Source organism: Moschus berezovskii, chromosome 20 (assembly GCF_049115385.1).
Source record: "Moschus berezovskii isolate FMDL1 chromosome 20, NW_MosBer_1.0, whole genome shotgun sequence".
NCBI classification, from domain to species: domain Eukaryota; kingdom Metazoa; phylum Chordata; class Mammalia; order Artiodactyla; family Moschidae; genus Moschus; species Moschus berezovskii.
The window spans coordinates 57,466,556-57,492,617 of record NC_142479.1 but is presented as its reverse complement, the minus strand read 5'-3'; the positions used below and the strand labels follow the sequence as shown (position 1 = coordinate 57,492,617).

Sequence of the window (26,062 nt, the reverse complement as noted above, 5' to 3'; positions counted from 1 at the left end):
CAGTCTCCACGGCTTTACCATCATTTCAGTTGTGTCAAAGTACCTTACTTCCGTTATTACTACTTGTTACTTCCCCTTCTATCCATTTTCTAGTGTCTTGTTTTGTTGCCTTGTGTAGTCATCTGTATTGCCAAGGTTTGCAGTAGCTTCTTGGAAATGTTTAGTCAATAGACCTGGGGATTTTTTTTTCCCCTTTGAAAAAAACTGTCTCTGAATATCAAAGATGTCTACACAAGCACAAAATAGATATTTAGAAGCTTTTTTCTTGTTATCGTTAGTTATTTAGGACTGTTTTTACTCTTGACGCAGAAAAATCTGTATGTTTGGTCTATGTGCATATATATATCAAATTCCTAAACACAGCAATGTTTCTCTTCCAGATTATGTCCCTATTGGCCCTCGATTTTCTAATCTGGTACTACAGGCTCTTCTTGTGTTACTGAAAAAGGCCCCTCCGCAGGTAAAAATAAGATAAGGAACATTTTCACAGAGTTGTTTCAGTAAATTATACAATGGTGCACCCTCTAAATAAGCAGATTATCAAAAACTAGTAAAATTCTCTTGTTGAATGGATTTTGCAAGATCATCCAGTCTGGCCTTCTGTCTTAAGGTAAATAATTTTCTTCATCACTTCTCTGAAGCAGAAAAGTTTTCCATTTTTTTCTGAAAATCTCAAAATTCCAGTTTCAGTTAGTATTCTGTTTTGTTCCTTTATAAGTTCACCACCATATTATACATCCCTTCCCACCCCTTCTCCCAAGAACGATATTAATACATGATATTAATGTAGAAGTGATTAAATACATGTTCCCATTTGTTCCATCTTTCATAGATTTTTCTAAGAATTTGTATTTGGGAAAATTTATGTCCTATGGGGAGTTGTGTTTTGTTTTTAGTTTTTACAGATGAGTTTGCATTTTTCTCATGTCACGTGTCACTTCTGAAGGGTGAGTTTATAGTCAGGATCTTGGTTCCCGTGGTTCCATTTTTACTGATGTGGCTGTTGGAAACTGGTGATTTTGATAGCTTTACACATTTAAACTGATCTATGAGGGTTGGTTAAATATGTTAATTATGGAGAGGCTGCTAGAGCATGTTTGGCTGTGACACAAGACATGAATTCTCTTGATTGATTCTGCATGTTGTAATCTTGAAGAAATGCCAGTCAAAGACAGATACAAAGGGGTGAAGTACTAACTTAAAAAAACTGTATGGGAATTCCATATTTGAAGTTAGAGACATAAAGTAAGTTGTATGGAAAATATTTAATGTTAAGCTGGTGAATCTGATATTTAAGTTAACAGTTAAAATTGTATGTGTGTATGTGTTAGACCTAAAGGTAGAGGACTTGTCTTGATTTTCTAGGGTTTTTTTTTTTCTTAGATTAGTGGAAAGAAGTATAACCTACAACAATCTTGAAAACTTACTGCATATTTGCACTGTGAAGGCTTTTTTACATCATTTTTCTGTAAACTGTTACTCCCAATAGTTGAAGTTTTAGGTTATATTAAAGCTGAAAATAGAGAAGTGAGTGTTTTTAGAAATAAATAGAACATATTAACAAATGACTTCCAAAATCTTGAATAAAGACTTAGGAATAATTGTTTCTGTTTTATAAAAATAATTGTAAGACCTTTGAGGAAAGGAACATTATCTTATTACCATAATTTAAAAGTCAGGGGAATTCCCTGGATGTACAGTGTTTAGGACTCTGGTCTCTCACTGCACCATTCGACCCTTGGTCAGGGAACTAAAAAATAAATCCCACGGGAAAAAAAGTCAATAACAAGTGTTGGCATGCAGATGGAGAAATTAGATCCTTATACACTGCTGGTGGGAATAGGTAAACTGTGCAACCTTTGGGAAACAGTCTGGCACTCAAAAGCTTAAAGATAGGGTTACCACATGCCCTAGCAATTCTATTTCTAGGTATATACCACACAGAAATGAAAATATATATCCACACAAGAACTTGTACATGAATGTTCATGGAAACATTATTCATAATAACCAAAAAGTGGAAACAACCCAAATGTTCATCGAATAAAATAAATGTGGTATATACATAGAATGGAGTATTATTTGGCATTTTTAAAAAATGCTGAGTAGTTGCCATAACGTGAATGAACATTGAAAACATGATAAGCAGAAGAAGCTAGTCACAAAAGATTACATATTGTGTGATTCCATTTATGTGAAATACCTAGAATTGACAAGTGTATAGAGACAAGAAAACAGATCATTGGTTGCCTAAGACTGGAGGAGTGGATGAGGAGAATGAGAGGTGACTGCTGGTGGATACAGGGTTTCTTTGGGGCATGATGATTATGTTCTGAGTCCAGTGGTAGTTGCATATATCTGTGCAATTTACTAACAACCATTGAATTGTACAGTTTAAGTCAGTGAACTTTGTGTTAATAGGAGTTACATCTTAAGAAAATGGTTACGATAGATAGTTTCAGAAGCTTAAATGAAGAAAGGAGGATTCTATGAAGAGCTGAATGTAAGGAGTAAGCATAGGTGGCCCAGCTTAGGAGAAATATTAGAAACAGGAGTTGGATCATTAGAAAGGGATATGGAACGAATTTCTCTAAGGATTGGAAAGGAAGAATATAGGAACATGTAAGAAGTAAAAGGCAGATATGGTTGCCTTAGTGATCGGAAGTGGCAGGGATTCTAATAAAATACCAGCCTGTCCTTAATCAGAATTGGGTGGTGCTGAGCTGGACTGCTAGATGACCTGCTGTGTAAGCAAATCAGTGGCAGAAGAAATGAATGCTTAAGATATTTCTAGTTGGCATATATTTAACAAAATAAAAATGTGGTTTCTCTGTACCATCTTACTTTTTAAATTAGTTTGTATCCTCTGAAGAAAATAAGGGAGAATTTTTCAAGGTGATCCAGTGTCAAGACTATTTGTCATTCTGAAGTAGAAGCCTTCACTTTGCCAAAGCATTATCATGTAGGCTTTTCAGCTGTTTGCAGTTAAATATTAAAAGTATATGAATCCCAATGTTGTAGGGATGCGTAGACTATTAGTAGAAAGCTATTATTTTATCACTGTCAAGGAAACAGGTTGTAGGCATTTTTCTTTAAAAAGAGGAACTGTGCATGCATACAATACAATAATCATTATCAGTCACGGAATCTTTAATTTTGCATTTGTTGTAGTTCAGCGTTCACTTAGAAAAATTGTGTGTGCATGTGTGCACATTGCTGAAATAAAAGGATCCCTTCAAGGGCACTATGTTGTTATGGATCAAGATATTCTCTTTTCTACTTCTCCCCATCCCCCATCTCCCCTCCCTCATTGTAAATTGGCTTATTAAAACTGGTTCACAAGCCCTCCTTTTTTCCTTTGTGATTGCTTTGGTCTTGGATTTTCAGTGTAGGACTAAAAATTCAAGTCAGATTTCAGTTACTAGGATAATTTTCTTTGAATTTTAAATTTTTCTAAGTAAATGCATAGATTTTTAATGAACCCGGTATTCAGTGGATTTGCTTTCAATTTAGCTGGAGAGTTAATTTCATGATTGATTTATTAGCCCTTTGAAAGTATAAAAAGTGGTATCTGTAGTTCATGAAGACTGAAAAACATCATCACATTTTGTTTAGCATCTTTTTAAAACCAATTAAAAGCTTTTCTAAAATGGATTGAGCAGGAGAAAATAAAACATGTTCCCGAGGTCTTTATTTCAATCAAGTTTCCCTGTGTTCTGCAGGAGAAGAGATCGAGGGGGGATAGAAAAATTGAAAAGGGCTGTCCCAGCAGGGAGCCACGCCGGAGAAAAGGGCTGCTCTGAGAACTCAGCAGCAGTAGCTAAGAAAGCTCCCAGCCTGCTTCATCTACATGCAGAGTCACACAAGGCATGGGGGTGCTCACCATCACCACAGAGGTTTCACATGTGCTTCCCTGCTGATTCCTGTGAAAAGCTAACAATTGGCTTGGAGGGTAAAAGACCACTGCAGTTCACCCTCCCTGAGCTGGACGTACAATTTGTCCAGTGTTAGGAAATGTCCGGCTTAGCGGCGAGAGGCTCGAAGACACCCCTCCTTCCAGTGAGATTCCTAACACCGGCTCTTTTGCTCGATGACACTGGGGCTCTTTTCAAGTTTTGCAGATTTATGGAAGTCGAGGGGAATGTGCTTTTCAGGATCAGGAGGATGAAAGCCTTAGTCTCTTCCTGTCAAGAAAGAGGCAGTAGTAAGGCAGTAAGGCTAGGTAAACCTTCTTGCAAACTGTAACACGAACGGCTTTGTTATTTTCCTCCTAGATCTCTTCTGGCACCTTCTTTTTTTTTTCCTTCCGGGAGACAAAGTGCCTGAAAAGGAACTCCTCAGCTGTGAAATGATGTGACTTCCTAGTTTCCTCAACAAGTGTGAGAGCAGTTAAGCCCATTAACCCGACTGCTTTAATGTCTACCTGACAGTTTTTGCAAATCAGTTTGGAAGACCTCATCCATATGTACCAGAGTAACGTTGTAACTTACAGAGAACCACTGCTTTTTCACTTCAGTGCTTCCCAGCCTTTTTCATATCATAGCATATAGAAAATAATAACATTTGATGATATAGTTGGGTACGTGGATGAAGCCAGTCACAGCTGGCCAGAGGTGCAGCCCCACCAGGTGTTAACCACCTTCCCAAGGGCTGAATAGTATTGATACCATAGAACACTTATAATTTATTCACAGCATTCCAGCTGGCAAAATCTTTGGAAACTGTGAACTTTTACAAAAGAAGACCACTCCAAATTAATAGCAATATTACTGAAGTAGGACTCAAAAGACCTCACAGTTGTTAAGACTTTTAGCTAAAAAATAAAGTTGTTGAGAAAAATTCCTTCCTCACTGCTCTGGCACTTAGGAATATTAACCTGAGAAGAAAGAAGTAGGACTTAGAGCTGGGAAGGGTGTAATGTGTGAACCAATAAGACTCTTAGTAAATTCCTGATGGGAACTCAGGCAGACATGTTTGTTTCTCCATGGGTTTCATTTAAGGTCACCGATCTCTAGACAAGATTGCTTTTCCTATAATCCTTATATGATATCTCAGTGCAATCTTACTTCAGATATGTTATTAGGAAGTCTTGGTGATATTAAGCAATTCCTCAGGCTTTGGGTTGCTTTAGCGAAATAAGCAAATAATGGAAGAGACTCCAGATCACGCAGGCCTAAACACGAATATCTCTCTGTCTATCTGTTCAAAATTAACTCGGGCTAATGACTGTAATATGACTCAATAAGATATATAACCACTTTAGGAAAGAGGTTTAGTCATTTTGCCAGACACATTAATTGTAATCACTGATGTGGTGACTTTTGCATTAGACTTCTTTATTGAAAAAAATCTGGGTGATGATTGACAGTTTAGTAGCCCAGTTTTCCCATTTGTTAAGTCAGTGATATTAGATGGCTACCATAGCTTATAAATAAATTCTCTAAAAGTATACTTCGCTTAGTAGATTATCTCAGAAAGAAGTTCTGTGTAAGTTGAATATATGTATATATTCATACGTGTGTGTGTGTGTGTGTGTGTGTGTGTATGTATAGAACAGTTTTAAGTTCATCAAAATCAGTGAAAGAAGTTTGGTGAGTCCTTTTATAAAATATTGCTACAAATATCTGCTAAATAAAACCATGGTTTCTTTTTTTGCTTCTTTCTGTATTTTATTTTGTAAATTAGTTTATTTCTTTTAATTGGAGGCTAATTACTTTACAGTATTGTGGTGGTTTTTGCCATACATTGACATGAATCAGCCACAGTAAAACCATATTTTCTAAATAGAGTTTTTGTTTTGTTTTTCAGTAGAGCACATCTATAATACATATTAATTAATGCTAAAGTTATAAGCTAGATACATACATAAACACAAACCATTTATAGGTAACTCAAAATTCAATCTCTAAATTTTAATCATAGAGAAATGGTAATGTTGTTGAGACAAAATATTTTCTCATTGCCTTAAATATTGATATATTACTGTGACATGACATCAGCATTAGAGAAGTGTTGATTCTACTATCCTAGTGTTCCATGAGGCCATGAATCTAGTTATGAGTGTACTCTCTGCACAGCTTACTCATTGTATTGGAGTCAGAAAATCTGAGTTTGAGTCTTAACACAGACATCTGGCCTTATAGTCTTCAACCAGCCCCTTAACATCTTTGTGTCTATTTCTTCATCTGTAAAATGGCGATGATTCCTCCTTACCAACCCCATGGACGGCCAATGAACATAATGTAAGTTCTGTGTAAACCTGTGGGCTGTACGAACATAGGGTTCAGTTCATTCCCTTGAACATAGGGTATTAATGCCTTATTGTGAAAAGCAGAGTTACTGAGAAGTCAGAGTATAGTGTTGTCCACAGAGAATGTCATTTGTAAAGAATCTTATCCTTAAAAAAGGATCAATGTTTCTTTTAAGTGATTTGAATGTTCTCATTGCTTGGAGCCGAGGGTTGACATCTAAGATTCTGTTTCTTCTTGTTTTCTTACTGTTTTAAAGTTCATGGAGGTTTAGAATTTTATTAAGGCTATTGTATAGAACTGGAAATATAGCTCCCAGTTGTTGTTTTAAGAAAAGAGGTGCCTTTAGATAGTCCACAGAACCTTTTTAGCATGTAAGTTAGGAAAAATACAGAGTGTAACTGCTGTATATAGCACATTTCCATGGAAAGTGAGTTCAGTGTTCCAAGTTGGAATGCCCAGGTTCAAATTCCTTCACTAGCAGTACTGGCAAAAGAAATAGAGACACTCTACTTCCCCATTTCCCATTCGCTGAATTTCAGAAGCTTCCTGAGTCCTAAGACAAATGCTTTGGTCTGGGGATTGGAGATCCCTATTATAAAAGGGAGAATGAAGTAGAAACAGGAATTTCAGAGTTCAGCAGCATGAGGAGTAGAGAGAGGGTCAGAGCTTCTGGTGGATAGTGGGGTCCTAAGGACACTGGCCTCCAGGGACTGCCCGCCTACTGCCTTTTTCCTACAGCTGCTTGTGACTAAAGTTCCCCTTTTTTCCTTCTGATCCAAGTGGAAGAGAATAGCGCTTCACAGCTTCTCTCCTGCATTCCTGTCCCCAAAGCAAATACACAGGCCTTTGGAGATTCCTTAGGGTTTATACTATTACGGCATAACAACTATTGGGTAAGAAGAACCTCTAAGGAGGGCCTTGCAAAGGTCTATCAATATTCCTGATAGTTATTAGAATATAGGTGGAACAAGGCCTTGATCTTTTTAAGTCACAACTTGGTCTGTAACCATTTTTCATCTTGACAGTCCTGCCTGCCTCTCACACTGGGGAATGGCAAGAGCGCTTTTTACAGGGAAAGCTCCAGACTATCTGTGTGGACCCAGCCTTCCTCTTTCCCTTCCCTCCCGCCCTCTCTCCTGCCTTCCTCTCTTCTCTCTCTTTCCAGACCTGTTTAGGCTATATAGATAATACTGTTTGTTGAATGGACATCTTGAAGCTGGAAGGTCTTAACTACACATATTAATAGAACTGGCATTGGCAGTGTAAATAAGAGCTCAGGAGTTAGAAAGCTTGAGTTTGAATCCAGTCACTTAATTTCTGAGCCTCAATTTTCTCACTATAAATCGGGAACAGGGGTAATATTTAATATTTAAATCTTAAGAATGAAATAAGATAAATGTTGATTATAATTCTTTGTGAACTACAAATCACAACTCAGGTTAGTATTCACTTTAAAGAAAACTCTGACTCTTGTCTTCCGTCACACACAAAAATATGTAAAACCAACAGAGTAACTAATCCATATCAAAGGAACTAGGCTCCAGATAGCCAGAAGCCAGCCCTATAGACACGTCAGCGGGAAGGACACCTTCCTTGGCCTCTACCTGCCAGCCATCACGCTCCCACGGACCCTGCCAGGGCCAGCCCTGGAGCAAGTAGAAGAGGGTGCCAGTTCCCTGAGAAAGGAGTAATCATGGGGAGGGAGGACTGGGAGAAACACCAGCCAGTACAGGGAGATGAGAAGCTGGGTGGCTGTCTGCGAGTGACCCCCAGTGTCTGTATAAACTGGGCCAGTGTCAGAAACTGCCTGCCTAACGATCAGATCAGCTTCCACTTAATCCTCAGTTATTCTCTAGGTGTGATTTCAGCTATAAAGAAAAACGGCCTGGAGGGAATATGCCAGAATTGTTTTCTGTGATTGTCTTTATATCTATGGCCACCAAAATTTTTCAAAGAAAAGTTTGCGCTCAGCCTCCAAATATTTTAATGCATTTATTATTCTTTAATTGATGTTCATTTTAAAATGCACAAAAGAATTTTTTTAAAGAGCGAAATGAAAAACAAAAGTAAAAGGAACTTCTGTTTCTCTGTCTTAAAGATAACTGCTCTTATCTTAGATGGTGGATTATGGGTGGGTTTTTCTGCTTTATTATTTCATGTATTTTATGCATTTTCTACAGTAAGCATTTATTACTTTATAATCAGGAAAAAGAAAAACTTAATGCATATACAATTGTATTCACTTTTAACTCAGCAGTATAACTACCAAAGTTCCAATCCTTTGCAACTAATTTGCTGCTTGAGTAACAGTAACAGAGGGACACGTCTGAGCAAGTGACCTGCTATGTATGGCTGAGCCTCTTCCCTATTCACCTGAAACTAGCATAACATTTTTTGTTAACTGGCTATACCCCAATACAAAATAAGAAGTTAAAAAAGTCAATGACTTTTTAAAATTAAATTTTCTCCTGATGTATAAGTTCTACTGGCAAATGTCATCTCTACAGATAATAAAGCCTTACGACATTTATTAAATCAGTTTTTCCCTTTATGTCCATCCTTTTCTTTGACTTGACGTTCTTTTAGTATTAATTATTGGTAAAGCTTTAAAAAATATAATAATTACTAATGAATTCTGAAACAAGCAAAAAAAAAAATCACAGGGCTTCCCTGGTGGCTCAGTGGTAAAGGATCCACCTGACAATGACGGAGACATGGGTTCAATTCCTGACTCCAAAAGATCCTGCATGCTGAGGAGCAACTAAGCCTGTGCGCCACAGCTGTTGAGCCTGTGCTCTAGAGCCCGTGCTTTGCAACAAGAGAAGCTACAGCAACGAAAAGTCCACACACCACAGCTAGAGAGTAACCTCCACTCTGCAACTAGAGAAAAGCCCGGACAGCAATAAAGACCCAGCACAGCCAAAAAAAAGACAAACACAGAGGTAGAAATTAAATGAGAAGGAAGAGGAAAAGTGACCTGATTAGAGCACAGGGGACATTTTAGGGCATCTTAAGGTCGGAGAAGGCAATGGCAAGCCACTCCAGTACTATTGCCTAGAAAATCCCATGGATGGAGGAGCCTGGTAGGCTGCAGTCCGTGGGGTCGCTAAGGGTCGGACACGACTGAGCGACTTCACTTTCACTTTTCACTTTCCACTTCCACACATTGGAGAAGGAAATGGCAACCCACTCCAGTGTTCTTGCCTGGAGAATCCCAGGGACGGGGGAGCCTGGTGGGCTTCCGTCTATGGGGTCACACAGAGTCGGACACGACTGAAGTGACTTAGCAGCAGTAGCAGCAAGGTAAAAGCAGAGGGAGGGAGGGAGGGAAAGTCTACTATAGGTGCCAGGTAGAGGAATCTGGATTTGCTGATGAATCAGTGATCATTTTAGTTAAGTTTCTAATGAGAGCACCTACAAAACTGTTCCTTTTGGCACTGAGAATACTGTGGCATGGTCATACATCTTTATTTTCTTAAATTTATTTAACCTTTTCTCCTCAGAGGTCATAATTCATAATTTCTAAGTGGTATACCTATCTAACTCATCATTAAGAAATCAGCCACTGCTGATAGAATTTTAAGATTACACAAATAAAAATGGATGGCAAAGCATAGTGGGAATATCCGTGAGGCCTGAACTCTAGTTTCAGCTCCCTCCCTGGATGTAAAAGCTTACCCTGGTTTCTCACCTACAAAATAACCAGGAGAGGAGAGAGGGAAGGAGAGAACTTAGGTAAGCTTTCAGAGCTGCTCTGAGGATAGTCTGATGATTCCATGTCTTTTTCACAAACTGGTACTAAAATAGCCTTTAATATCTCAAAGTGGTCTCCTCTGCCTTTAGTAATTATTTTAAATTATTTGGGGCGAAGTTGCATATTTCATAGTCAGTGTGCATCATGAATTCCCCTCCCTGTTGTCCTCTTTCCTACTGGCAGCACCACGAGGATGGTTACAAAGCCAGCAGACTAAGAATTTGCTTCAGGGTAAAATCTAATGGAGAGTAAGTGTAGTTGTCTGCCTCGTTGTAGCATGATTTATTTGAAACATCCTTCCTTTGGTATTCAACTGAAACATTTAACTACCAAAAAAAGAAGTTACAGACGTTTGAGTATCAAGAAATCAAATACATGCAGGATATGCAAAGAGGCCCCATTCCTCTCATTTCACTGTCCAGACTCTTGGTTGTTTTTAATAGTAGTCAGATTTCCCCCTGGATTTGGGGAAACCGAGAGCTATAAGAGATGCGTAACAATACTTATCTTGCCCGCTTAAAGTAATGGCTTCTAATGAGTCTTTTCTCTGTGAGAGTAGTCTGTATTATGAATAGTTACAGCTTAACTTTTGACAATTAATTGATTAGCTAAAAGAAAGTGGTCTGACATCCTTTGCATCTACTTATATTGTAAATGAAGCATACATGCCATTCATTCTAGATTGTTTTCTTTAAAACTTGTTGACAGTATTCAACACCTGGGACTCAGAGATACAGACACTGTAACTGTAGATACTTATTTTCCTGTTGAACATTCCCTATAGTGTGTGTTATTCCAGGACCAGAAGAGAAAATGTGGCAAAGAAGTGAGGGAGTGAGTGATCTGTGGCCCTTGACACCTACACTGAGATCACCATTCATTCATTCAACATAAATGTATTTAACAGGTCACCATGTTCAAGGCACTGTGCTAGCCCTGGACCCATCAATAAAACCAGACAGACACAAGTCCTGTCCTCACAAGGGAAGACCAGCAATAGGTAGAATAAATGAGTTAAGTATATAGTATGTTAAAAGGTGATCCCTACTGTTGGGGGAGGCGGATAGAGCCTGATAAAGGGAAATGAAAAAGGGTCTTATGGGAAAGGTGACTCTCAAGCAGAGTTCTGACTCTCAGGCAGAGAACCACATGGCTGTATCAGGGAAGAGCATTCTAGGCAGAGGGAACATGGGAGTGTCTTCCATGCACCAGGCATGCTGTGCTCAGAACCACAAGGACGGAGATGAATCAAGCATGGCCCTGCCCCCAGGGAGGTGACAGGCTAGAAACAAGATTCAGGCTTGCAAATAAATGTAGTGGTAAAGTTGTACAAGCTCTATGGTAGGTAGAATTTTTTTCTTTTAATCTGCATTGAACTAAATTAAAATATGAGTTGTTACTCCCATTTCAAGAAGGAAACTAGTATATGGGATGAACTGGAGCACCTCTTACCAGGAAAGCTTCGCAGCCTCTGCCCTGAGCTTATTTCTCCTCAGAGTCACTGCCTCTCATCAAGGCACCCGACTCTTGCCCGCTGCCACAGCTACTTCTGAGGGGTATTTGATCTTTAGCTTCAGGCCTCGTCTGGGCCTCGCTGTCACCCTAGTTGAGCTGAAGATTGGAGCACTCCTCTCCCCTGAACAGAGTGCATCTTGGCCCTCTGGGAGAGTGCTGTCTCTAGGCATCTTTTGCGGCCAGGGCCCTGCCTGCCTCGTTAGAAAGAGGAATTCTCGGTGCCCAGTGCTCGCCCACCTGACCTGAGGTCACAGATTCCTGACATCCCAATCCCAGGCAGAGGACGGCTTTTCAGGTTCCTCTCAAGATCATCTCACTTCCTTTCCTTCCTGCCTCCTGACAGTGATGGCAGAGGTCCCCCTTCCCCAAGTATCCTTCACCTCCTGCTCTACTCTGACAGGTAGAAATAAGATTTTTAATCCCATTTTTATCGTTAAGGAGGAGACAGATGCTGAGAAGTTCAGTAATCTAACCCACATCACCCAGCTATGAATGACGGAGCCTGTACTTGTTCCATGGCACCAAGCCCCTATCTATCAGGGAACTTGCCTCTCCTCCCTTGCTTTCTGCCCACGCTGGGCTTGCATTTAAAAGGGAGGCATGTGTGTGCATCACTGATGAAAAGGTGCAGAACCTCCCTGGGCGCACATGCTCTGAGACCTTATTTCAGAGATGCCTTTCTCATAGCAGCCTCCTCACAGGCCGCTGGACTGCCCGGCATGAAACTACTAGGATCATCTTTCTCTTCATCACAGTTCTTCCTTCTCCAGCACCTTCTTTAGTTTCTTGTTGCTTTTTATACTAAACTTCCTTCCTTAGTTTAGCATTCGGAGTCTTTTTTTTTTTTTTGGCTACCTACTCCCCTCTGCTCTAAGATGACTCTGTTTTCAGCTCTTAGTGCTCTAGCTCAGCTGCCTCCACCACCCACGGAGGAATTAGGAGACTCATTCTTTCTCCTCCAGGGCCATCTCTTCACCAGCGTCTCTGTGATATTACAGGAATCTTCCCAGAAGACCCTCTGCCAGTGAAGCTGTGCCCCTGTGCTATATCCCCACAGCCGTACTCATTCGTGTTTGCTGGTGTGTTCCTTGGTCTCTGAATATTTCCTCATTCTCCCCAGCTGGATCGTACTCACTTTGGAGGCACAAACCAAATCTCATAATTCCATACATACTTGAACAGAGTCAATTCGTGTTCATGATCTGATCAGCTAATCTATTTTATCTTTTACTTCCTGGGCTTAGAAATTCCAAATTCAGAGAAACTTCACTTTTATTTACAAAAGCTTCAAATTCTAATAACGAGAAAATAAAGTTTAAGGCCCCCGACACACTCACTTCTTAATCCATTTCAGGGTTTCCAATTGTTCCCAGTTCATTCTTCTTACCCAGGGTGTATTGCCTTTGCTCAGCACTGAATGATATGGAAAGAATTGGCCTTTCTTTACTGCATAACTGACTTTACTTTTGTTAGCAGGTTAAAATCAGCCCTTCCATTTCACTGCAGTATTATATTGGTGGCATTTTTATTTAAGGGAGAAAAAAAAAAAGAGCTTTCTTCCACATGAACTTTTGTTACAAATCAGTTTATTGGGGCCAATCAATGGGCAGGACCTATGAAAGGGTGTGGATTATCTGGTTAGTCCTTTGTGTAGCAAAAGGCTTAGATACTGCTTAGTACTTGGCTCATTCTTCATCATGTAAAGAAGTGTTTTTTTGAAGGATCAACACCTGACTGAGCCCTGCCTTTTTCATGGTAATGTTTTCACCTGAGTTGCTTCTTATAGTAGTAAGAATTAGTTAACTAATACTTATTTAACCTTGGAACAATGTTTATCATAATCCGATTGTCAGATAGTCATTTTATTTAGGCCTTTTCTTTATTGCATCAGAACTGGAAAATCTCAGGAAAGAGTATTATGGGAACAGTTTTTTCGCAAGTAAGTTATCTCTCTGCCTCTTTTCTTCCCATCAAGGGGCATGTTTTGGCACTATAGATTCAGACTGGTAGCCACACATTAATAAGTTGGATTTCTCTTTCTGGTTTGAGCTCTAACTTCTGTTTTTAAAGCCGGCCTTCCCACCTCATGCTGCTGGCAACTTTTTCTCCAGAATGTTCTCCAGTGTGATTTAGGATATTAAATATATTCGGAGCTGGTTTTTCATGATAAAGCTGCCTCATGAGTACTACCACTAATTAATATACAAAATGACCCAGCACAATTTAATTATTTGGTAATGTTTTTCGGTGTTTTCTTGAAGATGATGCTTACAAGTCAAGGCCCGAACTTGCCTGGGTCATGACCTCTCTGCAGTGTTTGCAGTCTTGTTAAACAAGAAAAAAAGCAAAACATAAATTAGCGTCTCCATTATAAGTTGCTCCACATTTCCCAGTCTTTCAACACTCTGAAGCGCATAGTCACTGGTAACGTAAGACCGAGTTTCACTAGGAAAATGACCATAGTTAGCAAGCCATTCTTCGAGGGCCGGTGTTGTCCTTTGTAAGAGAGGAGCAAAATGAGGGAGCTTGAATTAGGACTTAGGAACATTGGAAACCTAAAGAAAAAATAAGTAACAATTATCTTTTTTTTCTTTCTTTTTAAAAAATATTTATTTGGCTGCGCCAGGTCTTAGTTGCAGCATGTGGGATCTAGTTCCCTGACCAGGGGTCAGACCTGAGCCCTCTGCACTGGGAGTGTGGAGTGGTAGCCACTGGACCACCAGGGAAGTCCCAACAGTTATCTTTAATTATAATGAAGATGTACCAGCCTATGTGGTTTTGAGATATGTTCCCAAGTTTTCAGAGTTTAATGTTGAAAAATAGCTTGAATGTAAAAAGCTCCACTTTACTGTTACATAGTAGAAGTTTATATGTCTTTAGTTAGTCGCTCAGTCGTGTCCAACTCTTGCGACCCCATAGACTGTAGCCCACCAGGCTCCTCTGTCAATGGGATTCTCCTGGCAAGAATACTGGAGTGGGTAGCCATTCCCTTCTCTAGGGGATCTTCCCAACCCAGGGATCAAACTTGTGTCACCTGCATTGCAGGCAGATTCTTTACCATCTGAGCCACCAGGAAAGCCCTTCTGTCTTTATGTGTTTTTAATTACCCCCCGACAACTCAGTTTTTGTCATTTTGCCTTTGGATTTATCTGTTTCTGCTCCTTCAGACTTGGAATGTCCTTCCCCTTCATCTCCAAGTCAGTCCTCTCACTCGTTAAGACAGTTCAGATATTGTCTCCTCCAGAGGAAAAGGAGATGTTTCTCTGCCACACATGTCTTCCCTCTTCCATGACATCCTGTACCTATACCTCTGCCTCTCCATATTGTATTGTAGTGATCTCTTTTGTATCTGTCTCTCTGTATATGTAAGGTCTATTGCATGTTCATCCAGTAGCTTGGTAAGGGTCTGTTGACAATGTGTTTGATTTTTAGCGAGTTGATTTCTTGAGTAATAACAATGATTGCCCTTTAATCTCTATACTTCATGGGTATACTTCTCTCTTATAGTCTTTACACAGGCACTTGATATGCCAGTTACTACTTATACCAGAAAGCCTCAGCTTTGTTTCTTTGGTGAGCCGTTGTTTATGTTCTTACAATATCTATTCTTGTCACAATAGATGGACAAAAACAATCAATTAAGACTGAGAAAAGCTAGCATGCCTTATTAGCAATAGTGGTTTAATATTTATAAAACCCAAAGTGTAATTGTTTTGGCATCTGATCTTCAGTTTCTTAAAATATTTAATTTTCACATAATAATTTTTTTATTCCCTCATTTATTTTAATGCCCTGAGTTTCTGCGATCTGAGAACAGGTTTAATGATTGAATTAAAGGCTTATCTGTGGAATGAGTATGTACCATAAATCTAGTGACATAGTTTAAAGTCCATTCTTCTTCCATTTTCCAAGTAAACATTTTTAAAATGTGTTTTTCTTCATGAAAAAAAGGCAGTATACAGTTTTGGATTCTGGATTTGGTTTCCATTCTTGGCTGTCTCATTTACTAGTTATTAGACCTTGAACAAATTAGTCAAATCTATAAGATTTAATAGCTTCCACAGTAAAGTGGAGATAATACTGATACTTAATTCTTGGGAGCGTAATGGACAGTGAATGAGAGATGGATCTAAAAAGGCACCATGCTGCAAGTAGGAGTAAATGGACGTCTTCATGTTGAGTGGTGAGATACCCAGACCCCTTCCCTCATGGATTCCCATGAAGTATGTTGGAAACTAGGCTATATAGCCCTCAGGAAGGAGACTGAAAGATTCTCTGGGGAAAATGTACACATCCTGACCTTTGAGGGACCCCCAGTAATCAGCCAAGTCTTACCATCCTATCATGAAACCCTCAGACTCAGAGCTTCCAGTTATTAGTTTAACTCTTAAATATGAGTAGTCATCCAATAATCACTAGGCACTTGAAGAAAACCACCAATGAACAAATAAGGAAAAAAAAAAAAAAAGGAACTCAGAGGAAACAAAGACAAAGCAGAGAAAATAAAAAAACATTTAAAAAAGTATGTAATATTCACAGAGCTCTAAAATAAGGTAGTATCCATGAAATATAACAGTATGTGATTTTTATAAAAAAGAAACATTCAGGAAATAGAGTGACTTATCTGAAGGTTTGTAACTTATAGGACATAGAGATAAAGAAAAGAATTTTTTTTAAGTTATATATTTTTTAAAAGTTAGAAGCAATGAGTCAGAAAATCAAAATGGCCTCAGTCTTGTAGTCAGCAGCACTGAAAATTAAAAGACAATAGAACAATGACTTGATAATTCTGAGGGGAAAATTATTTCTAGCCTTATTCTCTATACCTAGCCAAACTATCAAATATGAAGTATACAATATTAATGCTGGAATAAAGGCATTTCCAGGTCTTAAGTTTTTACCTCCTATACACTTTTTCTCAGGAAGCTTTTGAAGTCTGTGTACCATGGAAAAGAGGGAATAAATTGGCGGGGGGAGGGCTAGGAGACGGAATCTCAGAGAGGAGAGAGGAAGATCCTAAAGCTATAGCTTGTGCAGCCAGAATAGAGAACAGTCAGTTCAGATTGAGCTCTGAGAACAGAGGACTCCATGAGGGGAATGCCCTCAAGAAAAAATGCCCAAGGGGTTTCTCTTGATGGCTCGGTGGTAAAGTATCTGCTTGCCAATACAGTAGACATGGGTTCAATCCCTGATCTGGGAACATCCTACAAGCCACAGGGCAGCTCAGCCTGTGTACCATGGCTGTCGAGCTTGTGCTGTAGAGCCCGCACTCTGACACAAGAGAAGCTACTGCTGTGTGAAGCCCACGCACCAGAACAAGAGAGTAGCCCCTGCTCCCTGCAACTGGAGAAGAGCCCTCATGGAGCAGTGAAGACCCAGCACAGCCAAAAATAAATAAATAAAAATTTAAAAAAATACACCCGAAACTTTAAAATTCCCTAACATGTTGGGACATATTGGCATGATATTTGCCGCTATATTTGTTTGGGGATAAACTTGTGATAAGTACTTCAAAAACTAAGCAAAGGAGGGAAGTGGCAATTATTAACTCTCAACAAGAACAAAATGTTGCCCAAGAAAAGATACTACATGGCTTAGCCATAAATCATATTTATATAATCATAATAAATACTGAGTATAGATTTAACCAGAAACTGTGAAATAATTATATTGGAAGGATGAGAAAAGGGACATATTGGAGGTGCGGGGTTAATGCAAAATTAGTATTAAATCTCCATCTTCCATAATAGGAATTTAGAAAGTAATATTCTAAGCCAAAATGAAAGATCTAAAAATAATAGAGTGCTATTGTTATTTAAAGATAAGGAAGTAAATACAAGAAGAAAAACCCAGAGAGTAGAAAAATGGCTGCTTCTGGAGTGGGAATCAGGAATGGTGGCCTAAGCCTGATATAGTTTTTAAAGGGAGCTAAAAATTAAAATGAAGTTAAAAACATTAAATGAGACAATTATGTGAAACATATAGCACCATGCCTTTCACTGCTGCATAAATGTAAACAATTATTATTACCCGAGGACCTCTCCTAAAAAGCATTAATAAAGTCTTGCTAAGTGGGTGGCAAGGACTTTCATTCATTTTTTTTTTTTCCCAGCCATACACATGTTGAAATATATATATATTGGCTTCTGTTTGGTTTGTGTATCTTCCTGATTTACTGACCCAGGACGTTACTGATGTGGATGAGGAGAAAGAACAGTTGCTTCTTTCTGAACCGCATGCTGAAGAAAGTGTCACTTTTTCCAAATCATGTTGTTGATAACATTTTTAAATGATTTTTCAAGAGACTTCCCTAGCAGTCCAGCGTTAAGATTCCCCACTTGCATTGCAGGACAGGAAACTTAAGATTCCACATGCCGTGTGATGAGGCCAAAAGGATTTTCAAGAGGATGGTTCTGAATTTTTTCCTTCTATTTTGCCTAAACATTTGCATTTCTGCAATTAAATAAATGGGTGTTGTTCAGACTTAGTTTCCTAATGAGTTCTTTCCTTTGTGTTTTAACACCTTTTCTCCCTGTGATCAGGGTCGCAAGCTTCTTATCATCGGGACCACGAGCCGCAAAGATGTGCTTCAGGAGATGGAAATGCTTAACGCCTTCAGCACCACCATCCACGTGCCCAACATCGCCACAGGGGAGCAGCTGTTGGAGGCTCTGGAGGTGAGGATGAGGGAGTGGAGTGCACACTGCCCACAGAAAGGAGCTACGGGTGCCCCAGGCGTCACACCTGGTGTTTAGTTTCTGTGTTAACACGGAACCCGGAACCCAGGATACACCTCCAGTCACTTCCAGGAATTAGAGGAAAAAGAGAGAAATACAAGTGAGAGTGAAGTAATTCTTCATTCCTCAGTGGAAGCAGCATGCAAACTGCCAGGAATGAATTACTCTGTGCCCAGCATGACTAATGCATATAGATTACATGGGCCAGAAGCTTTGGTGGGGGGAGGGAAGTAGAATAATCAATATATAGAAAATTCAGTTCTTCATAGTAACATTCAATCCATTTACTTGCAGTTAATCAATTTGAGCGGTAATTAAAGCTTTAAAGGAACCTTTTTATTTACAAGTTCATAATATGGAAATGTTTTCTTTTTTGAGGATGAGATAGTCTTTAATTTTTAAAAAAATATATATCCTTTATTAAACTTTTGATTAATATTAGTGTTCACAAATGACTTGATGAAGTGTTAAGAAAGGTTATTTAGTTACTTGTTCAGCAGCGATAGAGTCAGGAAGCTTCTTAAAATCTTCGAGACCTATACAGTTGGGCATACTCCCAACAAAATAGAAGCTATATGATAAATGTTTCCAGCTTACCTGTTTGAGCAGTTTTTGTGCAGAGGTTGAGTGAGAGAATTAAATTTAGTCTGCTTTGACATATACAGATTATTCTTAGAATGGAATGTTAAAAATTTTAACTGATACTTATTATGGATTGGAGCTATTTTTCCCCCAGCAAACATCTCTAAATTATATTGAAGGTCCATAAGAAAATAGGGTTTAAGATTCCAGTTTTCATTTTCATAATTGCACTTAATGGATTCAGAAAAGTCAAGTTGGATTTTAAAATATGAGAGAATTCTATCAGCTTGAACCAGTCAGGTAGTTCTTATCACTATTCTTTTAAGGGTAAATGTGGGAATTAGTGTTGTCAATGTCCTTATATAATGCTTTCCTTACTTTTATTGTTTTTGTAGCTATTGGGCAACTTCAAGGATGAAGAACGCACCACAATTACACAGCAAGTCAAAGGGAAGAAGGTCTGGATAGGAATCAAGAAGTTACTAATGTTGATTGAGATGTCCCTACAGGTAAGATGCTTCCTTCTCCATATGGTTCAGACACAGAAGGTTCACAATATTATCCCAACAGGTGTTATCATTCCCTCTCACTAAGGTTTTAAGTTGAAAGTCTCCTATATTATTTCCAGAGTCAAGTCGGTGTTAGTAACCTGCTTCTGAGATCAAACAACAACTTATTGGTACTTTTTTCCCTACTTCTTAAAACTCAAAAATAGAAGAAAAGATGATAAAATTAAATTTTAATTTATGGAGTCACTAGGTTTTACAGTTAGAAAGGACTTGAAAGAACAATCTCTGCTGCCCCCTCATTTTAGAGGTGAGGATCCTGAGAGTCCCACCAGTTGTCAGTGAGTTAACCAGGGTCACATCTAGTGATCTAACGGGGTGGAGGTAGGAGGACCTGGCATTGTCCATCAGAAATCAGGAAGAGATGCACAGACACCAGAGGGGGCCTGGGAGACTGTTTCAGGGGACAAGGTGATTGAGTGTAGAGATTAGACAGAGGCTATATATATTCTCCCCTGGCAGGGCTCCTAGAAATTTCATGCAAACTACTGTAGGGTTGAAGCATCCAGGATAACATAGAAAACTAAGCCCCAGGCTACTGCTTGGGCAAAAACAGATGGAACTTCTCTGAGACCTTCTCATGTCTACTGGCAGCTTACCTTTCTTCTTTTTGTAGCTCCACCCCTCCCTGTGCCTATCCTGTGTCTTCTTGTCCTTATCTGACATACTAGTTAGATACTAAATGTGTCCCTTCAAAGCTGTATGAGTTCAGGGATCTTGGCTCTCACTCACTACTAAGTCCACAGCTCCTGGAACAGAGCTGGACACATAGTCAGGCCCTCAGCCAATTTCTGTTGAATGAATCTCTCTTGGGTCCTCGGTGGACAGACTGGCTGCATTCTGAGCATCATGCGTTAATGCTCAGTCCTGTTGTTCCGACAGTGTGAGCTGTGGGTGGCAGAGGTGAAATTTATTTCATTTAGTGCTGAAATAGGCTCTTGGACCAATAACAAATTGCAATCACGAAGTGAACACTTTTGTAATCTTTGCTGGTCAATTTATTTTAAAATTGTGGCTTTCAGAAACTTTCAGCTGGACTATTTTTAAGCCAGTTTATTTCTGTTTTTCCTTATGAGTAGTAAATTAAAGTTCCAGACTAATCACTTTGCTGAGGATTATTCTTGGTAAAGATGCACATACATTTGTATTGACTCTTTCCTTGGAAGAGATAAATCTGTCAGACAGCTCTATGCTTCATTTCTTTAAGTTTCAGCACAATTTTTTTTCAATAATTGCATAGATGAAACTATGTGGGTTTTTCTCCCCAATCCCTACCCCTTCCTCTTTCCCTTTGATGCCCGCAGGTCAGTGATCAAGTTAATGCCTCCTCTGTTTGTGGGGTGGAAAGGGAGAGTGGGGCACTCAGACCTAATCTCCAGCGACTGACACTTCATAGGCCTCTGAGTTTGAACCCCTTCACGTCAAATGGATTTCGTGCAGCTGAGTGAATTCTCTTTAGATCTGCCTTAGAGAGACCGAGTCTAAGTGAAGAGGCATGTAGTTTAGCCGAATATAAGTCATGTTACCTCTCTGTTCACCATACACAATTCTGTTAAAACTTGCACAGTGCTGAGGATCTGCTCTGACTGGATGTCACCTGAGGGAATAAAGTCATTTATCTAGATTACTTTTTTCCTCCCTTTCCCTTGACTTTTAATTCCATAGCTACAGGCAAGTCAGTAAGTCGTTGCTCACACATATTAAATATGTTTAATGGGCAAAGACCTGCAAGTACTGACTACAGCAGAGCTCCAGCCAGTTCCTTTTTTTTTTTTTTGAAAAAGAACTTGACAATTGATTCATATGTAATTCTATTCCCAAAGAGGAAAAATGTTTCTCTTGTTAACTATTCACACTTTTTCTTAGTCCTTTGTAGTCTGACCTCTTAACTTTGATACATTCGAAACTTGGATTTTTGGGGGGATAGAAGAGAAGAAATCTTTAAAAAAGAAAAAAGTGGTTGGAGTGGGGAATCCAATTGCACATTTACCCACAGCTGCGCCGAGCATTTGAAAGCTATTCCTGGAGGGCAGGGAGTTCCCTCTTGGGGAACAGACTCTTGCCCTGGAACATTTTTTCAAAGTTAGGTGTGTTTCTTACAATAAAAATTCATCTTCAGGAATTAAAGCTGTTTTTAATGATCGTTGTTTTTGGACAACTTCACATCTCTGGTAGACCAATGAGGATAAAACAAAATTAAGCAAATTCATAGAAATATGAATATGAGGAACTTCCCTAGTGGTCCAGTGGATAGGACTCCATACTCCCAAAGCAGGGGGCCCAGATTCGATCCCTGGTCAGGGAACTAGATCCCACATGCCACACCTAAGACCTGGTGCAGCCTAAACAAATAAATAAAATTAAAAAGAAAGAGAAAAGATATATAGTGAAAAATTTTTAAAGAAATATGAAATGAAAATGAATAGGGATAGTTAAGAGCAACCTAGACTCTACAACCTGAGCGAGAACTGAGTCCCGCATCTTTTCTTAGACTCACAATGCTGGTCTCAGTCCCGGGAGACCTGGATTATCCAGAGAGCATGTCAGAGGAATCTGCCCCACTGATTTTCTTTTTTAGTTTCAGCACAACCGTTATCATTAATTATGAAGAAAAAACTATGCCAGGCACACCAAGATTAAGAAAAGCTGAAGAATCACTCATACAGAGTTAACAGGCTATTTTTTCACTGTTTAATCAACATCAATTGGCTTCTTCCATTTTGGTCCCACTTTCATGCCTTGGATGAGCCCTATGAATTGGATGCCATTCACACCCCCGTGAATGGCCAGCCCTGCTCTCACAACGTGCTTCTCAGGGCCACCACCTCACCCGTCACCAGCTAAGGGGGCACTGGGCTGAGGTGCCTGTGGATGACCTCATGCATAGCTATTCTCTGTGCTCCAGAATCCCTCCTCACTTCCCTTAAGTGACACGGTCCACTTTGCTGGGTAGCAGACTACTGGTTAAGGAGCAGGTAACACATTTCCCTGGCTCACCAAAGCCCTGAGAAAGTATAAAACCAATCATTTTCTTGGCATGAAGTAAGTGCATCATTTTTAGAAGGCACCACTAACCCGTCTTCTTTATTCCTTCTGATATATTTAGATGGATCCCGAATACCGTGTGAGAAAATTCTTGGCCCTCTTAAGAGAAGAAGGAGCGTAAGTACATATGACTCTTGAGACCGCCAGCCAGACTCCCCAGTCTTGTGAACCCGTGTGCCTGTTCTAAGAGTTGCTGTACAGTGCCTGTGAATTTGAATTCTCAACCTCTCTTGGACAACTTTGTTTCCATTTATTAGAATTCTCCGCTGTGTTGTAGGTCTAGGAGACCCAGCAAGGAAATGGGTTGTACTGTTGGTTTGCTCTCCCTGTCCTGCTTCGCAAAACTTCCTTGTCACAAGGCAGGAAAAAGCACGATGGTACATATTTATTGGAACCTGCTTTTAAATGCATGGAGTGTAAACATTTTCTTTTGTGAAATGCTCTTCTAATGGCAAATGCGTAGTGAAAAATGTAGATAAACCACTAAGAAGCTTTTAGTGTGGTTTTGTGGTTTTTTGCAGACCCTTCATCTGGTTTTCATTGTGTTTTGGTTATTTCTTTTTCAGTAGCCCCCTCGACTATGACCATGAACTATTTTCAAATGCAAAGTGACCAAGCAAAGTGACCAAGGTGAAGATGGCCTGGGATCGTCACTCGACCTCCTCAAGATACTGAACACAGTGAAATGTTCCCTGCCTTCGACACGTGCTCACACTGCATGACGAGTGCAATGAAACTCCCTTCCTTGTGCTTACTGAGATACTCCCTCTTGTGGAAGGTGTAAATTCGCTTTAGAATGCTGTGCTCACCTCTCCATGTAAGCTGATTCCTTCTTGCTCAATCTTAAACGTGGGAAATGTACTGTACTTATGAACACTACACCTTCTAAGCTCCCTACCACCACCACCCGAAAACTCTCAATAAACATACTGATGTTGCAAAACAGCAGTTGGCCTAGTAGAAGGAAGACTTTCCACCTGTAAGCTAGGAGCCGTGACTAGAGGTGCTGGGTTCAAAGGGATTCTCTCATCACTTCCCTGTGCTAACACTACAGGTCATTGGATATTTGGCTCAAGTGTCTCCCAGAAGGCTGGTTATCTTTGCCTGAAGTGTAAACAGGGCTATGAATTTCTAAGATGCTGTTCTCGGTCATTTTCAGAGATGTTTCTAGACTGCAATCAGGAGATCTTTCTTAATAGGAAATCAGATTATTACCGTGTTGGCTGTGCCATCCCTTTAATGTAAGTGATGTGCTCAGTTGTAAGAGATAATAATGGTGGTTGTTACTACTTGGTAGATGTTGTTAACAACCTGTGAGAGATGTGCATGGTAAAAGCATACACCCCGAAACAGAAAGGTGTCAACTCGAGTAACTTACAACCCTCAGCACTCATTAGTGCCCAGGTCTAAGTGAGTCAATAATACTAAAGGCTTCTTTAGTACTACCACTTTTCTTTTGTCCCTAGCTTAATGACTTACTTAGACTATATCCTTCCTGTATTTTAAATTATCTGTACTCCCTAGCATCTAAATAGAACACTATTTTCCAGAAAAAATGAACCACTTTCTAGCGCTCTCCCCTCAGTCCTTTAACATCCATTCCAATGTACTGAAGACGTCTCCTTCCCGTTCTGCACGCTTCTTCCAAAGGGAAGGAGAACAGTAGTTTGAGCTGAGTTGGAAGAAATGTGATCAGGTCGTCATGTTTGGTGAGAAGACTTGCAGAACATGCGCCCCTCCCCTGCTGCTGCTGCTGCAGCTTCAGCGTCAAGGGCCGGAGCCACCTGAAGGTACTTAACCTGAGGCTTGGCACCAGGTGGTACTTGGGTGTCACCAGTGGTCCGTGGTGCAGCTCTCTCATCTTTCCCTGTGGTAGAAGATAAATTATCTCCAGATCTTGCTCTCTGTATATTTTTGGTAGATTTATATGTCGCATCTGCTTTCTTTTGGGTTTTCATCTCTAGCTTATTTTGTGGCTTAAAAAAAAAAAGTGGATTGTATTGTAAAAATTCTGTGGTTCCTAGTGGCCGGTATCCTGGATCCCCTTATCTGTTTTAGATCTTGCCTCTTTTTTCTATTCCCGTGAAAGCAGCATACATTGTATTAACTTATGTCTCTTGTTAAATAAGATTAATGTCTTTGTGTTTTGTGAACTATGTTGAAGAAATACAAATATTATATTGTTTAATGCAAATGAAGGAATGCAATAAAGAGTACGTATACTTGAAAACATCCTGTAACAGACCAATATTTTGTACAAGACAACTGACCAGAGTATATGAAGAAGGGGCTCAGAAAAGCCCCTCCGTGTTTTAACTAGTATAAGGAGATGATGATTTTTATTTTAAAATCTGACTTTAATTATTTAGAAAATATAGTTAATTTGACAAATACAGTTCGGTAGCCAGTTTTATATAAAGTTGGCACACAAGAAGAATCTTTATACCCCCTTTACTTATTTCCTCTTATTATGGAAGTACACCAAAGCCATAAGTGGGTTAGCGATAAGCCAGAAAGGAAAATTGTTTCCCAAGTAGAACTAGTCCTTCCTGTGACACATAACAAACCAAAAGATGAGAACACCCTCAGTGAGATTTCTTCACCTGCTTCATTTTGGTATCCTTCATCCATTTGGCATGTTTCTGAGCTCTCACATCTTTTAGCCTAAACCCTGATGCTTAGAGGTGGCTCAGGGTAGGACTAACGGCCACCCAGAAAACCAGCAAGACTTGTGGGGAGAGGTCGGCCTTAGAGCTTCTCTGACTGCAGGGTCAGCCCCCTGGGAGCTGTCCACACCCTCCTGCGAGGAGGCCTCTGAGGATCTCCGTGCTTCCCGTGTAACCTTGGGATTGGAGGGCTTCAGCCTTTCCAGAGCTCTTCAGAGCTGATGCTAGGCAGAGTGAGTATACAGCACAGCCTGGTTATAAAGCAATGGTGGCTCCTCTGGCCGCTGCCTTAATTTCTTCTGCAGGTGAGCTGTTAACAGGCTACGTTTTATCAGAAGATGTAATTGAAACCTCAGAAAAAGGGGTTATTTTTTCCTTCCTAAAATTTTACAACTTTACTGAAACACTTTTATTTTTTTTTTTTTAGTGTAACACAGAAAAACTGGATAATGGTAGTTAAACCTGAAATATGTCTTAAGGCTGCCTTTTCATATCCTAAGGGTTTCCCTTGTGGCTCAGCAGGTAAAGAATCCGTCTGCAATGTGGGAGACCTGGGTTCAATCTCTGGGTTGGGAAGATCTCCTGGAGAAAGGAAAGGCTCCAGTATTCTGGCCTGGAGTACTCCATGGACTGTTGTAGTCCATGGTTGCAAAGAGTCGGACATAGCTGAACAGCTTTCACTTTCATATTCTAAAAATTACAGTGAACAGCCTAAGTTTCAGCAACAAGTCTTAAAGTAGATTCAAGTGTGTCTAATAATCAAATCCTGGTAAACAGACTTGTCAAAGCACTGAGTCAGCTATAAACAACCAACCCAGCCCAAACACAGAAGGTAAAGATTTCATTTTCCTTGCCTGACAACTTGATCCATCAGCCTCTTCAGAGAAGTGACTGGGAAAGGTGTGTATGAGAGTTCAGAAAAGCATGCAAATTTCAGAAGTTATTG

At 39.7% G+C, this 26,062-nt stretch overlaps 1 protein-coding gene across 2 annotated transcripts in view; it reads left to right on the top strand.

Moving 5' to 3' along the window:
- The window catches only part of NSF (N-ethylmaleimide sensitive factor, vesicle fusing ATPase), a 152,848-nt gene extending 128,168 nt beyond the window's left edge, over window positions 1-24,680 (top strand). For both annotated transcript variants that reach the window (XM_055408110.2, XM_088829180.1), the window contains exons 17-21: window positions 381-460; window positions 18,063-18,197; window positions 19,235-19,348; window positions 22,512-22,567; window positions 23,017-24,680. In XM_055408110.2, the coding sequence (XP_055264085.1) occupies window positions 381-460; window positions 18,063-18,197; window positions 19,235-19,348; window positions 22,512-22,567; window positions 23,017-23,062 (431 nt within the window). In that variant the 3' untranslated portion in view covers window positions 23,063-24,680. The remainder of the gene's footprint in view (window positions 1-380; window positions 461-18,062; window positions 18,198-19,234; window positions 19,349-22,511; window positions 22,568-23,016) is intronic.
- The last annotated feature ends 1,382 nt before the right edge of the window (window positions 24,681-26,062 follow it).